The 15,651-nt window shown below is 34.8% G+C and overlaps 1 protein-coding gene across 1 annotated transcript; it reads left to right on the forward strand.

Moving 5' to 3' along the window:
- Nucleotides 1–669: 669 nt before the first annotated feature.
- PRR27 (proline rich 27) lies at nt 670–12,171 on the forward strand. The gene is made up of 6 exons (XM_045079939.1): nt 670–830; nt 3,207–3,337; nt 4,738–4,761; nt 6,182–6,205; nt 8,206–8,682; nt 12,060–12,171. Exons 2-5 carry the CDS (start codon nt 3,290–3,292, stop codon nt 8,680–8,682), a joined length of 573 nt encoding a protein of 190 aa, XP_044935874.1. The 5' UTR covers nt 670–830; nt 3,207–3,289; the 3' UTR covers nt 12,060–12,171.
- Nucleotides 12,172–15,651: the final 3,480 nt, after the last annotated feature.

Genomic DNA, 15,651 nt, shown 5'->3' on the forward strand with positions numbered 1-15,651 from the left:
GAAGTTTACCAGAGCCCTCAATCCTCCTCTTAGTTCACATTGTCCCACAGAAGAAAGGAGTCAGGCATTGAGAATATAAATCTTCCATGGCCTCCTATTAATGGTATTTAGCAAATGAAGAAACACAAAGAGCAAATGAGTGGGTACATGCATGTCTTATAAGGGAAAACTCTAAGGGGATGAACACATCCAAAGAAGACAGAGGGAAGGGAAGTTAAGGGAAAGTAGAGCTGAGGTCAGAAAGGAGGGATAAATATGAAGGTTATTGAGCTTAGAAATTTGTATTATGCATTTGGTTGTTATGGGAAGGTCCTGGAGTGGTGGGGCTGTTCACAGGAGAGTGTCGTTGTAAGATGTGTGTCTTTGATGAAAATATTTGAAAACTGAAGACTTTTTCTTTCACTTCATAGAATATTCCAGTCTTTTTTGCCCTTCCACTATCTTCCATTCTATTCAATCCCCCTTAGCTTCATTTCCTTTCTTGTTCAGGTTGAACACTAAAGGGTTTTTGTTTGTTTGTTTGTTTGTTTTCAGAAGGAAGTAACATATGACATATACTTTGAAAGGCTGGAACAGGAAGAAGCTGAGAGAAGTTTTCTTTGTTTTCATAGAACACTGCACCCCTTAACACTCTGATGGTATTCCATTCTCTCTATTCCCCATCAGAACTCCCTTTCTTACACAGCCCAGACTTTCTCCTTGACTATTTCAGATATTATCGTCACACTGTATATAACTCTTCTGCCTCCCTGCACTGAATCCTGTCAGGAAAACCCCCAACCATGAACTCAATGTCCGCCGCCACTCCTTTCAAGCAGAAGAATCTTAAAGTAAGTTAATTTTCTGAACTTTTTTTTGTCACCAAAGTGTGCTTATCAAACTTTGTCTTGTTGTCATTAGAGTTAGCTGCCTTCCTCAACACTCCTTATACCAAAAAAAAAAAAAATACCTCTCTATTTTAAGATTAAAATCTTTAATCTTATTTCAAGATTAAATAGTCTTGAGTCTATCAAGCCCAAACACTATCCACCATTACTACAATACTTCAATAACTTGATAAATCTCAACATAACTTAATTGTCTCCTTCAAGTTTCAAATAAACTTTTTGTCAAAACTAATAGCTCTTTTGATGCTTTTAAAAAATTTTCTCTGTAATCTCTCCTTTTTAATAGATTGTGGTAAAAGTAATAATGATGATCATAATACATGAAACTAAGCAGTTATGTGCAGGGTAATTTATATACTTGCCTGAATTCACCTTATAATTATTACATTACTAATAATGATTAATACTATACCTTACAGGTGAGGAAATTATATTAGAAAATGAATAAGTTGCCCCCAGGTGCACGATTCTACTTGGACCTATTAATATTTCCTTTCTGATAATTTTTATAATTCTTTCTTTAGCTATTTCTTCTAGATATTTCACATGGACGTCTTCTTTACACAAACATTGATATTTTCTAGGACTCTGACCTCAGCCATTTCTTTTTAACTATACATATTTTTCCTATATGATCTTATCCACTTTCATCATTTTAATTGCCACATACAATTAGCCAATTAAAATCAGCTCCTAATTTCTACAAAAATGTTAAAATATGCCAAAGAGAAATTTTAGCACTATAAACAATTTTAGGAGATTTGTTTGATTGCTTATTTTTTTTCCTCTCTTTGTTCATAATATGACTCATTCTAAAAGGATTTAAAACAGCTTGGAAAATAAGTAAAACAGAATTTTTAAAAAATAATATAGATATTTTGATAAGGGAAAAGCAAGATTAGAGGAAATGATATAAAGTCAGAGATGCAGTAAGATTCCCAAGTAAGGTGCCATAATGCCCTGTAGAGTTCTAAATATGGCTAAGAAATTTGACTCAAATTCCTGGGAGGCAAGAAACAAAAATAAATGCAAAAACAAGAGATAAGTAATATCAACGCATCTAGGACATGAAAGTATATCCATAGCTCCAGAAAACCCTAGGTATTGGGACCTGTCAAGAATTTCTCCAGTGCTGTTTATTGGAAAAGAGAATGAGGCGCAGTTCGTTGTCCCATATATCTTTACAACTTAAAAACGATGACAAAACCTATTGGTTTCTTGCTTTTGTAGTCTCTCAACAAAAAAACAGACATATAATATCAAAGAATATTATAGCAAAGACCATCCAATATGTGGTCAAACCATGTTAAACAGGTAAACAGATGATCTAAAATTTAAAAATATATATATTTTGAGAAATGGATGGAGTATATCATTTCCTGGGCTACTCCCATGAATAGAATTTTGAAGCCTAGGTCTTGTTATGAATAAGACACTAAAGCATTCCTGGTCTCATCAAAAACTTGCAAATATTTCATGTTATTGGAATATATTTAGCATGTAAGTAATACATTGTCACTTCACAAAAAAATATATACTATAGAGGATAAAATGAATTATAGAAATTATTTTAAAAATCAGACATTATTTAATTAGAAATGATCCATGAAATACTTTAGCTATATTTAACATCTGAATATTCATTTGACAATTATTATGAAACTGATATCATTATTAATAAAATACTTCTTGGCAGTTATATTTTTCACATTTTGAGATATTAATGTTAAAAAAGTGTCATGTATATATATTTTTAGTTAAGAGTGGAGATAATTTATGTTTGGGGGGAAGGGAGAAGACAACCAACTAGAGATTGGCTGTACTTTCTTTGAAGAAAATTTAGCGTAATCAAGACACACACCTAAATATAGGGCTGTCCCACCACTTTTCAGAGAGAGAGGGAAAAATGGATGATTAAGAGCTTAAAGGTTTATGCCACAGCATACAGTGGCAGCAACATTAGGACTGGAAATTTTTCCAAGTTGTTGATACTAATCTCCTAATTATTCTGTAAAAAGAAAATCCTAATACAGCACCCACAGAATGGCTACTTTTAAGGAATTTTATTTCATAGTAAGCACTCCATGACAAATTAATTGCAAAAATGTATCTCTAGGTAACTAAATGAGTTCAGTCCCTCTTAAAGAAGTTTAATTAGAAGCCAACTGATTGCTGAAGGACATTTCAGAATAGAGTAATTTTGTTTTAACATCATTCCTATTAGGTAACAACAGTAGTTAATAGCATAAGACCAAATTTCCTATTGAGGGTGCTTCTAATCAGACTAACCAAACCATGCATTCTTTTGTCTCTCTCTAGGAGAAGAGAAATAACTAAAATATATTTTGTATCTTTTCTGAAACAACCACTTTATAAAATTAGTCTTCATAAGCTCACTCAAAATGAAGCTTCTACTGTGGGCCTGCATCTTTTATGTTGCTTTTGCAAAGGTGAGTGAGGAAATAGTTAATAGTTAAGTTATAGCAATAGTATAACCATCAAACAATCATAGATAGGAATTCATGTTATTGACATAAGTTAGTATAGCACTGATAACAACAAAGCAGAGAGATATGTTAATGGGCATGAGGTTTGTTGTGCCAAACTTTTCAAAAGATATTTTTAAAAGCAAAATAATAAAGTGTTATCTAAATGGCTAACCAGCAAGGAAAAGAGGTTAGTTCAAAAATGTAGTGGGCTAGAGGAGAACAAAGTTAGAGGCAGCCGGAACGCCATGTAGATTGTTTTAACAGAGTTTATATCTTCTAATTATAGAAAGCTGGGTTGGGCTTCCTCTGGCAGTGATGTTCCTTTGCTGAAAGTGTGTAGGTAGAGTCACAAGGAATACTTGGTTCAATGGACATAATGACTTTCAATGCAGCATAAGCAGATGCAACTCCAATGTAAGAGATAGCTGATGGAAATTTCTTAATTCTAGCCAATGAGTGTGCTAAATAGCCTCTTTTATAAAAGGAGAAAATTATGACACCTCATAGAATGGTTTTGAGGTGTTTATCAGAGTATCTAGAACTCAAAAGCTACTTGTATTATTAATATTATTATTATATTATATATACTTGTATTATATATTTTGTATTTTTATTATATATTATTACTTTGTATTATATATTATCATAATAATATTAATAGTAACATAATATTAATACTATTGCAATTATTGTTATCATCCTGGGAAAATTTCAAGGTACGTTTTTATATCTCCTAAAATTACCTGAATTAAACTCTAATTCTTAAAATGGTAAATGATGAGTTTCTATACTATTTTTTATTCTTATGCATAATCTGTGGTGACTTCATTGAAGCTTCATTGGAGAACAAGTGAATATATGATCCTTGTGCAAGTGTAAACAAGTGGCACTTATACGTGCACATGAACACACATACACACACACAGAATACAAACAAAACTTGAGAGTGAAAGACAGCAGCAAAACAAATATATGAATAACAGCCAGATGATCTTTCAGATTTACAGATCACAAACCCAAATCCTTCAGCAAAAGTAAAACTTTCTAAGACAACTAATGAGGTCAAAACTATGGTTGGTCTCAGGTGAAGCCCCAAGAGTCAGCTCCCTGCTCACCGGGGAGTCTGCTTCTCCTTCTGCTCTGCTCCCTACCCTACCCTATACTCTCCCCACTCCAGCTTGTGCACATGGGCGTGCTCTCTCTCTCTCTTTCTTCATATAAATGAATAAAATCTTAAAAAAAAAAAAAAACGAAAGAAACCATACTAATAAAACTGTACAAATTCTTCAGTAATATGGAAATCTGGGTACAGATGTTTTCAAATAAATAACCATAGTGAATTAATTTTTCCTTTGTTTTAGAAGCGTTTCCACTTCCCTGATGAGGTAAGACTCTTCATTTACATATGAATGTATTTGTTTTTACCTTAAAGTGTATTTTAAAGTCTCTGATTCCTTTACACTGTAGCTTTGGGACTACTATTGCTGTTAAAATATTAGTGCTATTAATCTATTCTTATTTGAAGAAAAATGTTTATGGAATACAAATGTAGAAAGGTTTTGAAAATAACTGTTAAAATGAAAACAGTCTGAGATATTCTTTTTATTCTTTTGAATTTCTTATAAGAGTTAATATATTACTTATGAGAAACTAGGGATCTATGGTCACAATACGAGTCACTGACATCTGTCTCTGTGAACATTCTGAAACCTTTATCACTTGTGCAACATGCATCATAATTAAGGATGAAAATATGATGCAAAAGGAAACATTTTTAACTCAGCAATTCAGGAAACCAAACCAAATTGAACAGAAATGTTATATATAATATTAAATTCTTTTTTTCTTCCTTTTTTATTTGCGTATAATTGGCACACAACGTTATATTAGTTTCAGGTGTACAACATAGTGATTCACCTTCTCTTATGTTATGCTATGCTCACTACAGGTGTATCTATAATCTGTCACGATGAAGTGCTATTATGATATCATTGATTATATGCTCTACGTTGTGTCTTTTATTCCCATGATTTACTCATGCCATAAGTAGAAGTCTGTATCTCCCAATCCCATTCACACATTTTGCCTTCCTCCCCCTTCTCTCTGGCAATGATCAGTTTGTCCTCTGTGTTTAAAGCTTTGATTCTACTTTTTGTTAATTCATTGCTTTGGTTTTTATACAATGTTAAGTTTTAATGAGGAAGCTGGACTGACTGGGAGACACAATAACTAGGTCTGAACAAAGAAACCTTGTTTGTTCTTTCCAATACTTAGGATCCCAATATAGAGCACGTGGGACAGACAGCACATAGTAGGCACTCATCTTATACATTTTAAAAATAAATCCTTGAATATCCACCAAGAAAAGGCTTAAAAATATCCCAAATCCACTGAGGAACAATCTGCATTTATTGAGAATTTATTTTGTAAAGCCTTGTTTAGTCACGGGGTAATAAACACGAATGATGCTCTAGCGTAAATATCTGGTATACATAAGCCAATTAAGCACTGTATGTGGAAGTTTACAAATAAACATGAATGAGAAATTTAATGATAGTGTAGAAACACTGGTACTAATAGAATATTGATATTGGCCATTGCATAACCATTTTGTAAGAATGTATTTAGAAAGCAGAAGAGTCCACATAATCATAGGAAAACAACTATCACTTAAGAAAGAAAATTCCAAGTTGCTTGGACAGTTTTGTCAGTTATAGTCACTCTAAATGTAGGTAGAGATCTAAAGAATGGCATTTTTCAGTGGCATGAAATTTAACACAAACATTATTTTCTTTGTTGTTTTAGAAAATTTTCTTATCTGATGAAAAGGTAAAATATGTTCTTATTTATTTATATTTTAAGATACTAAAATGTGGTCTGTATTATTTTCTTTTTTAAATAGCATTTTCAAAAAATAGTATTTTCTGGAGCACATGGGTGGCTTAGTGAGTTAATCTTCTGCCTTTGGCTCAGGTCATGATCTCAGGGTCCTGGGATCAAACCCCACATCTGGCTCTCTGCTCAGCAGGGAGCCTGCTTCCCCCTCTCTCTCTGCCTGCTTGTGATCTCTCAGTCAAAAAAAAAAAAAAGTCTTTAAAAAAATGGTATTTTCTATCTAATAATGTTAAATAATTCAGTATTACTTTTTTTTTCCTTGAAAAGGTAAGTAATTTAGAAATGCATTCTTTGCTTGGTTATGAGGGGTCATTAAAAATGCATGTATAAATATAAGCATATGTGTATTTATGTATCCTATAATTTTCCTATTCATAGTGGTATCTTATCCAGTTTCACTGCTTGCACTTTAGATTAAATGTTTTAAACTGGAATTTAAAGTTACATATCACAGAAAAGTACTGTTGATAAAGAAGGCAATATTTTCTGACAAATATGAAAACTGGATATATGTTCATAAATGGTGTCTGCCATTGACAAATTAGCTTATAATATATGTAAAGAAAATGTCAACTGGCCAGCCTTAACATAAATACATAAGAAATATTAAACATAGCCTATAATATTTTTAAAATATTTATGTTACAAACATTTAAGATTCTTTAAATTATAAGGGAGCTATGCACTGAATCAAAGAATCTAGGATCTTGATACATAAACTAATATATACCAAAACTGCATGAAAAATTTATGATAGGAAATAAAATTTTGTGGATGTGAGACCAAAAAATGTCTTAATTTTCTGTAAATTCCTACATAATTTTGTGACCTTGGACCTCCCCGCCAGTCTCACATACATGTAACAGACAAATCTGGGGCAACTGAAGTTTGTAGAGGTCCTTCTACAGAAAGAAACCATTTGAAATTTAATAGTGAATGCATGAGCAACATTTTTGATCTCTCATTTAAAACACAAACAGGGGGTGCCTGGGTGGCTCAGTGGGTTAAGCTCTGCCTTCGGCTCAGGTCATGATCTCAGGGTCCCAGGATCGAGTCCCACATCGGGCTCTCTGCAGGGAGCCTGCTTCTCCCTCTCTCTCTCTGCCTACCTCTCTACTTACTTGTGATCTCTCTCTGTCAGATAAATAAATAAAATCTTTTTTAAGAAAAATAAAATACAAACAGCACAGGGAAAATTAAATGTGAAAAGCCAGGGATAGATATTGCAAAATGCTTGCCACATTAAGTCCAAGTAACATCCATCACCACACAATTACAATTTTTTTTCTTCTGATGTCAGCTTTTAAGATCTACTGTCTTAAGAACATTCAAATATACAATATGGTATGAACTATACTCAATTACATCTCAATTTTTTTTTTTTGGAAAAGCCAGCAATCACTCCTCCACATCCAGTCTGGTTTCCTTCTTAATAACAGTTAGAGATGCTTGACCTTGATGAGCAGACTAGAATGTTATAGGATGGGAGAGGAGATCAAAAGGGTGCATAAAAGGGGTATATCTAAGTGAATGCTTTAGTGGGGTCCTTAAGACATCTGCGGGCACTAAGAGCAGTGGGTTGGGCAGAGGGTACAGAGAAGGAAGCCTGGAAATACCAAGTCTGTACTGGGCACACACTTTCCTTCTATTTTCTCCTAGACTAAGCTGGTATATCGTTCAGTTTATAAGATTCTGATTTGCCTTAACACAAAATATTTCTCCCAAAATTGAAATTTAATCAATATTCTCAAGAAATTAGTAGTTTCTATCACAAAAATTATGGAAATATATTAGCCTTAAGAAAGAGACTAAATTGGAATTCTCATCAAAAAATCTTCACTCCCTGTAGAGCATCATGGTCATAACTTGGGTAATATAGAGATAACATAGGTATAAACAATCAACTTTAACCGACTTCTTTGCTTCTCCTTTAGGATTACAGCGGCAATCATTACCCTCTTAACCCATCTCTGAATATTCCTTATCCCACATCAGCCAATAATTTTGCTCCTCCTTTTCATCCTTCAGGGAATGAAATCCCCAATTACCGTGGGAATCCTGACCCTAATTCAGGGGGACCCGCATTACCCTGGATTCTCAGTTCTCCCGGAGCTCTCCTCTACCACAGGTCTAGTCTTCCTGTAACTACTTGGCTGGCCTCCTCCTCTCCTCCTACTCCTCCTCAGAAATCTCCCTTCTTTGCCCTTCCCTCAAGTTCGCTTGGAGGACCTTTTCTCCCAGACAGTGCTCCCATGCCTAAGCCTGCTGAACCTTACATAGCCACACCTCTTGTAGCTGTACCTACTACACCTCCCAACCCAAAGCTTATTGCCGTTGAGCCTGGGCCCTTAGAGCCTGATGACGCCGAGCCTGTGGCTTCAGAACACCAGCCTGCTACTTCCCTGGATTAGGTGGGTTGCCTAAACCTTATTCCCTTAATGCACGGAATTTGTAGGAGAGAAAAGAAACTGAATCTCCCCATAAGCAAACAAGTATCACTTAAACATTTTGAACAGCTTTATGAAGATTCAGTTGGCATACAGCAAACTACAGGTACTGAAAAGGTTTGCCATGGTAAGTTTTAACAGATCTATATACCAATGAGGGGGGAAACCCCACTCTCCTCTTTTCCTATCCCTAATCCATTTTCGGTCCTTACAGATTGGCTCGCATTTTCTAGAATTGCATGGAAACAAAATAATACTGTAAATACTCCTCCGTGTCTGCCTTCTTTCACTTAGCATAATTATTTTGAAATTTGTCATATATATATATATATATATATGACCCATTCATCTATTAGTAAACATTTTAATTTCCAAATTCAATGCTACTGATTTATTTCCATTTATTTATATATTTGTTAATGCATACTGTACTGGTTAAAACCTCCAGGTCAGCGTTAAATAGAAGTGATCAAATAGACATCCCTGCCTTGTTTCCAATGTTAGGGGAAAACATTGTTTATCCCATATACACTTGTTCATGGGCTTCATTTTACACTGGCATTAGGTTACAATGCTGTTAAGGCTTTCAAGCCGTAACAAAGAAACATTTTTAACTAAGGCTCCTTTTTCCCATTACGGAGATCAAACCATTGAGTAGTCAAGTTTATGCCCTGTGAATTTTGAGATTTTTCACTCTTATGAAATCAAAAACTTTTCCCTGCCCTCTGTGAGTACCAGATATTGTTCCATTTTGTCTTTCAGTGGTTCTTTAAACCAGGCTTCAGGTGATATCATCATATAAATAATCCATACTCAGTTGAAAATATGAGGGTAACCTCTTTAGAACTTTGTATCTTTATCTTTGTCCCTCTCTTACCTCTCTGATGTTCTGCTCTGTGAATTTCAGCTACCTTGTCTTCCTGGACTCCTAGCTCCATTTCCCTTCACGAAGGCCTGGAAATTCTCCAGGCAGTAAGCTAGAACAATCATAGGGTTCACTTTATTTTCTTCCTTTCTCTTAGGGATCACTGTCCTTCACTGCTTAATGCTCAGATCAAGAACCTGCTGCTTCTCCCATGTTTGGTATATTTTTAAAAATCCGTTCCAAGTAAAAGAGTAAAACCACTTTCTGTTACTCATCTTGACCTGAAGTATAGTGTGTGTGTACTTTTTTTTTTTTTTAAATGATCATTCTTTTAAAAATCTTCAAGAAGCAACTATTCCTTAAGTTTTAGTAGATGTAGTCCAAACAATAGACTATTTTATAAAAGGGAAAGTGGGATTCCCAACTACATGGAAGAAACTCTGAATTCAGGGCACAGACTGAAAAGAAATGGGAGCTTAAATCCACCAGTGAAAATTTTGCAATAGGCTGCCACTAATGGAACGCTTCTGGCAATCGTTTCCTCCATGGAGGTACCGATTTTCTTCCAGTCCCTTTGTTCCTGATAAAGATCAGGATCAAGTTAAATGGTTGTCTGAAACTGCTCCAGAGAAGTCTAAAGAGCAGGCCTTACCCTACAATACTCCACACATTAACACTTTCATTCAGCAGCTTCCTCTGATTCAAAGCACTTTCCATCTACAGCCTATGCTGTGGCTCACATGGGGGCAGAGGGAAAATGTTGGAAAATATGGATAAAAAAAGGGGACTTGATAAAAAAAAGAAAAAAAAGGTGTGGGGGGGAGGCTCGAAAACACTGCTAAATACTTGGACTTTTTCCTTAGCCAAAGAAATTTATCAAGGATCTTCCTTGAGAGGAATGATTTGACAAGTTCTCCATTTTCAAAAGCTAAATATGGTGGCAATCTAGAGTATTCTAAATATGAGTTACAAAGAGATCACCAGGATACAACTTCCAAGAAAATAAAGATTATTCAAGAAAGATAAGCCCACTATTATGAAATGAAGTACATTTTATCATGCATGAAAGGTCTTTTTGTTTTTAGGTAAAGAAATGACATTTTCTAGAAAAGAGAGTACCAATCCTTTATTTCCGTAAGTCATACATGATGCTGAGATTTAAAAATCACACATCAAATAGACTAAATCTCATCATGTGAAACCACCTTGGAATATATTTTTATTACATGAAAACAAGAAAGGGGGGTGTGGAGAGGCATTGGACCTGTGTCTTCGAGCTTCTGCAATTATAAGCTTATGTCCTGTGTAAGGAACTCAGGAACTGAGTAGTTTTTCCTTAAACTGATCCAAAACGATTATGATGAATATTCTAAAATAATAGTGGTTTATGAAAGGAAGAAACTTCCATAGGAGGTATAGGGGTTGAATTGTGGATGAGAGGAACCATTGCTAGAGTTGACACAGATCTTTCTCTATTATCACTCTTCAGCTTCCCTTACCCCACACCAAGAGCCACTGCCTCAGAAAACATGAACAATAATTTAGGCTGAAATCTCCCGTCCCTAACTCTTGCCCCCACAAATGTGTCTTCTATCCTCTGTTATACATTATCCTGAGAAGAAAGGCATTGATCAAAAAGCTCATTTGTGCTCATTCCACCTGAGCTCATCTGAGCAAGATATTTGGTTACCCTCATTCCTCACTCCTCTGTCCTTTCCCAAAGCTGTTCCAATTTTACCGTTATAAAACTGGACAGGAAAAATATCAAGGGGCTATTTTACTTTATTTCACAAGCCAAATCAGAATTTCTATTGAGATAGAATTGAAAATCAAATGTGAAGGCAGTTAATATCATTGGTGATGTCTCTTAATAACAGTCAATGTCAAGGCAATTAAAAAGCTTTAAATTTTAATGTTGCTGTATTCTTTTGTTTTTTACCTATTTTACTATTATATTAGATCAAAAAGGTATTGATTGGTAAATTAGTTCAAGATATTACATAAATTTAATAATTTCATATTTTCAGTAAGCATTTATGTTTAGTTTCTTACTATATTAATTACTTAATTCATAATAAGTAACAGAAGAAATGTGCCACTTTTCCAGAAAAGTCTCTTAAGGTAGAGAAGGAATTTTATTTTACATCATTCAGTATCAGAAGATGATTGTGTTGATCTGGACCGAAGGCCCTCACACAAAGGAATCCTATATAATGTATACATGTATGCAAATAAAGCATAATATTGAATAACAATGCATTTGAAAATAAATTACTACAAGACTGCATGCATCATATATACAAGAAGATAGAAGAAAACAAATGAATCTCTTAAACATGCATCTTAATCATAGTATAGATTTGTAGGTAAACTTTTAAAACAGTCCTTTAACATTAAAATCACAAAACAATATTTTGCTATAAATGTAATTTTATTCTATTATACAAAACTAATTATGTTATTTTCCTTTTTCCAGATACTGTTGAACACATCAATGAAATCTACAAAAACTTTTGGAAAGTCTTTTCCAAAGACTTTCATTCTGCTATATTAAAAACACTACTCTCCCATATTGATCGGCTTGTGTTTTTTTTCCATCAGACTTCATTTATACAGAAATGACATTAATGTTTTACTTTTTCCATTCAAAATTTTAAAAGGCTATTTCCTAAATATGTAAATAATTGTCAGAGATTTAAACATATGATGGCAATAGGTATCTTTCTTTTGAATAAACACTATTCCAAAAATACCCAGTATTTTTTAATGGTTTTTAATGGCTTGTTTCCATTAAATTTTTTAATGGTTTGTTTCCAAATTGTGACAGAAGGTAGATAAAGGGGAGACAACCATCATTCCACAGCCCTCCCCCATTCTCCTTCCCTCACGATGTTTCATCTCTTTTTTAAAATATTTATTTAGGGGCTCCTGGGTGGTTCAGGTGGTTAAGCATCTGCCTTTGGCTCAGGTCATAATCCCAGGGTCCTGAGAGAGTCCCATACCTGGCTCCCTGCCTAGCAGAGAGCCTTTCTCCTTCTCCCTCTGCTGCTCTCCCTGCTTGTGCTCTCTCTCTCTCTGTCAAATAAACAAATAACATTTTTAAAATTTAAATATTTAATATCAATTTACATAACACTTGCCAGTACTAAGCAAACTTCTAAGCTCCTAACAAATGTTAACTTAAGCCCATATTGTGCTCTCTTCGGCAGCACATATAAACTTAAGCCCATATAATAACCATTAAGTAGATACTATTATCATCCTCATTTTAAACATTAGGCAAATGAGTAACAGAAAAGATAAATGATTTACCAAAGGTTATGCATTTAGGAAAGTGTCAGAAAAGAAGAAATCACGCCAAAGAACATGGAGTTAGTATTTTATAAAAATTAGAAGACACACAAGCTGACATGAAGCTGAACATGAAGGCTATATATTCACTTCTTCTGCCTGCTCCAAAAAATTAACATGAAGTTGGGTAAATTAAGCCAGCTAAAATGCATTCTTTCACAGTTCTGGAGGTCAAAAATCAATTTTACTAGGTTGAAATTTAATGTATTGGAAAGGCCATGGTCCCTGGATAGGCTTTTGGAGAGCTTTGGCTCTTCTAGCTCCTTTCTGTGGCTGCTAACTTTCTTTAACTTGTCTCTGGATCATTCTAATCTTCAAGGAATCCATCATCAAATCCCTGTCTGCTCTGAGCTTTTCATTCTTTTCCTCCTGCATGTGTTGAAATCTTCCTCTGCCTCCCTCTATAAGAATACATGTGACTACATTTAGGACGCCTCAAATAATCCAGTACCTCTCCATTTTAAAATTTAAATCACAATTTATGAGAAAATAGAGAAGACTAATATTACCACTTCCATACGACACTAGCTGGTGTCGTATGAGATATGTGAATATCTCAAAGAGACAGTTTTGCCAAATTAAGTAACAGTCACAGTTTCCAGAGATTAAAATAAAGATCTCTTGGGGAGACATTTTACATCCTATCACATTCCATCACAGTGACGGGATAGAATTTAGACGGAAGTTAGGTGTTGCCTTGATGAAGGAATAGCTCCTCAGTTAAATCACCCTACTCAGACATGGGAAGATTGATGGTATCTGAGCAATGAGCAAATGCTTTGGCAAGCACACGGCTTCATATCTTCAAGCACATGAATCCTTGTAAGCCAATTAATTCTGTTTGAACCTGAAAACCAAGGGAAAGAAAATGAACGTATAGGGCTGAGCTCCTAGAGGAGACTCGACATGAGGGAGGAAGGAAGAGAACCTGAAGAAGTAGGTTAATACTTTTAAGGCTCCCCTGGGGCTGCTTACAAGTTAGAAGGAGAAACCAAGGGCAGAGGGTCACTAATGGAAAGTGGTGGAAAAGTGGGGCAGAGTGAAGTAGCTGCTGCTAGTGCGGGGACATGGGTTACGGTTGGTCTGGAAAATTCAGAAGCTGAGAAAAAGGTTTTGAAATTTTAGGGCCCAAAAGGACACAAACTTTGACATCTTTATAATTTTGACTCATTGAAGATTGTGCATTTAGTAACACAGTAATACTATTACTCTCATTTTAAACAGTAGGAAACAAACATGTAATTAGCAACAGACATGTAAAGATCTTGAAGAACAAAGGACGAACACTAAGGACAAAGGAAACCTTGGATAAAAGTTAAATGAGTGCAAAGTCCCAATACGCAAAAATTTCCAAAAATTTTGAAATTTCAATGCCACTGTCTAAAAGTGAAAAGAAAAGTCAGAGAAAGACAAATACCACATGATTCCACTTATATACAGAATTTAAGAAACAAATAGACAAAGAAAAAAGTAACAAACCAAGAAACAGACTCTTAACTCTATGGAACAAACTGATGGCTACCAGAGGGGAGGTGAGTGGGGATGGGGGGAACAGGGGAGGAGGTTTAACAGCACACTTCTCATGAGGTGCACCGAAGTCATAAAAATGTATACAATTGCTGAATCACTCTATTGTACATCTGGAACTAACATAACATGGAATGTTAACTATACTGGTATTCAAATAAATCTTAAAAAAACGAAAAGAAAACCCTGTGGTGGGAGTAAAGTTTCCCCAGTGAAGTAAATGGTGCTACAAATGACAACAATCTGATGACAGTACTTAGATTCAGAGTTATAAATAAAAATAGCTGACACAACCAGCTAGTATCGTATGGAAGTGGTAATATTAGTCTTCTCTATTTTCTCATTATTTCTTTATCTTCCCACTTACTAAGTTTTGACAAGCAAAAGCAATATGACAGAGATCAACACTATACTTACTTCTGGGAGTTCTCTTGGAAACCTGTAAGAATGAGAATTTATGGCCCAGATTGCTGTTGCTGAATATAAGACCCAATTCCATCCAGCAGGGCAAACGAATTGTTCAGACTCACCTGAATAAGAAAAGGAGGAAGTCTCTTTTCTTTTTCTTTAAAGAAAACTTTGCAAGGAGAAACAAATTTAATTTTTTGAAAGTTTAAAGATGGAAGGAATTTGTATTAATTTCAGTGCAATTTTTGTCACTGACCATCACTGAGTCCACCTTAACTAGTAGGCTTGAGAAATACTCAGTTTGACCTATTCCAGAGCCTTCTAGGAGCAGCTTCTGAACTGCTCTTTTTTTTTTTTTTTAAATTTAAATTCAATTAGCTAACATATAGAACATCATTAGTTTCAGAAGTAGAGTTCAGTAATTCATCAGTTGCATATAATACCCAGTGCTCATCACATCATGTGCCCTCCTCAATGTCCATCACCCAGTTACCTTCACCAACATTTGTTGTTCCCTGACTTAATTTGAGCTGTTCTGACCGGTGTGAGGTGATATTTCATTGCGGTTTTGATTTGTATTTTCCTTGATGACAAATGATATGGAGCATTTTGTCACGTGTCTGTTGCCCATCTGTATGTCTTCTTTGAGGAAATGCCTGTTCCTATTATCTTCTGCCCATTTCTTGATTGGATTATTTGTTTTTTAGGGTGTTGAGTTTGATAAATTCTTTACAGATCTTGGATACTAGCCCTTTACCTGATATGATATCATCTTTCATGTT

This window comes from Mustela putorius, unplaced genomic scaffold (assembly GCF_011764305.1).
Source record: "Mustela putorius furo isolate JIRA1106 unplaced genomic scaffold, ASM1176430v1.1 tig00000430_pilon_pilon_pilon, whole genome shotgun sequence".
Taxonomy (NCBI): domain Eukaryota; kingdom Metazoa; phylum Chordata; class Mammalia; order Carnivora; family Mustelidae; genus Mustela; species Mustela putorius.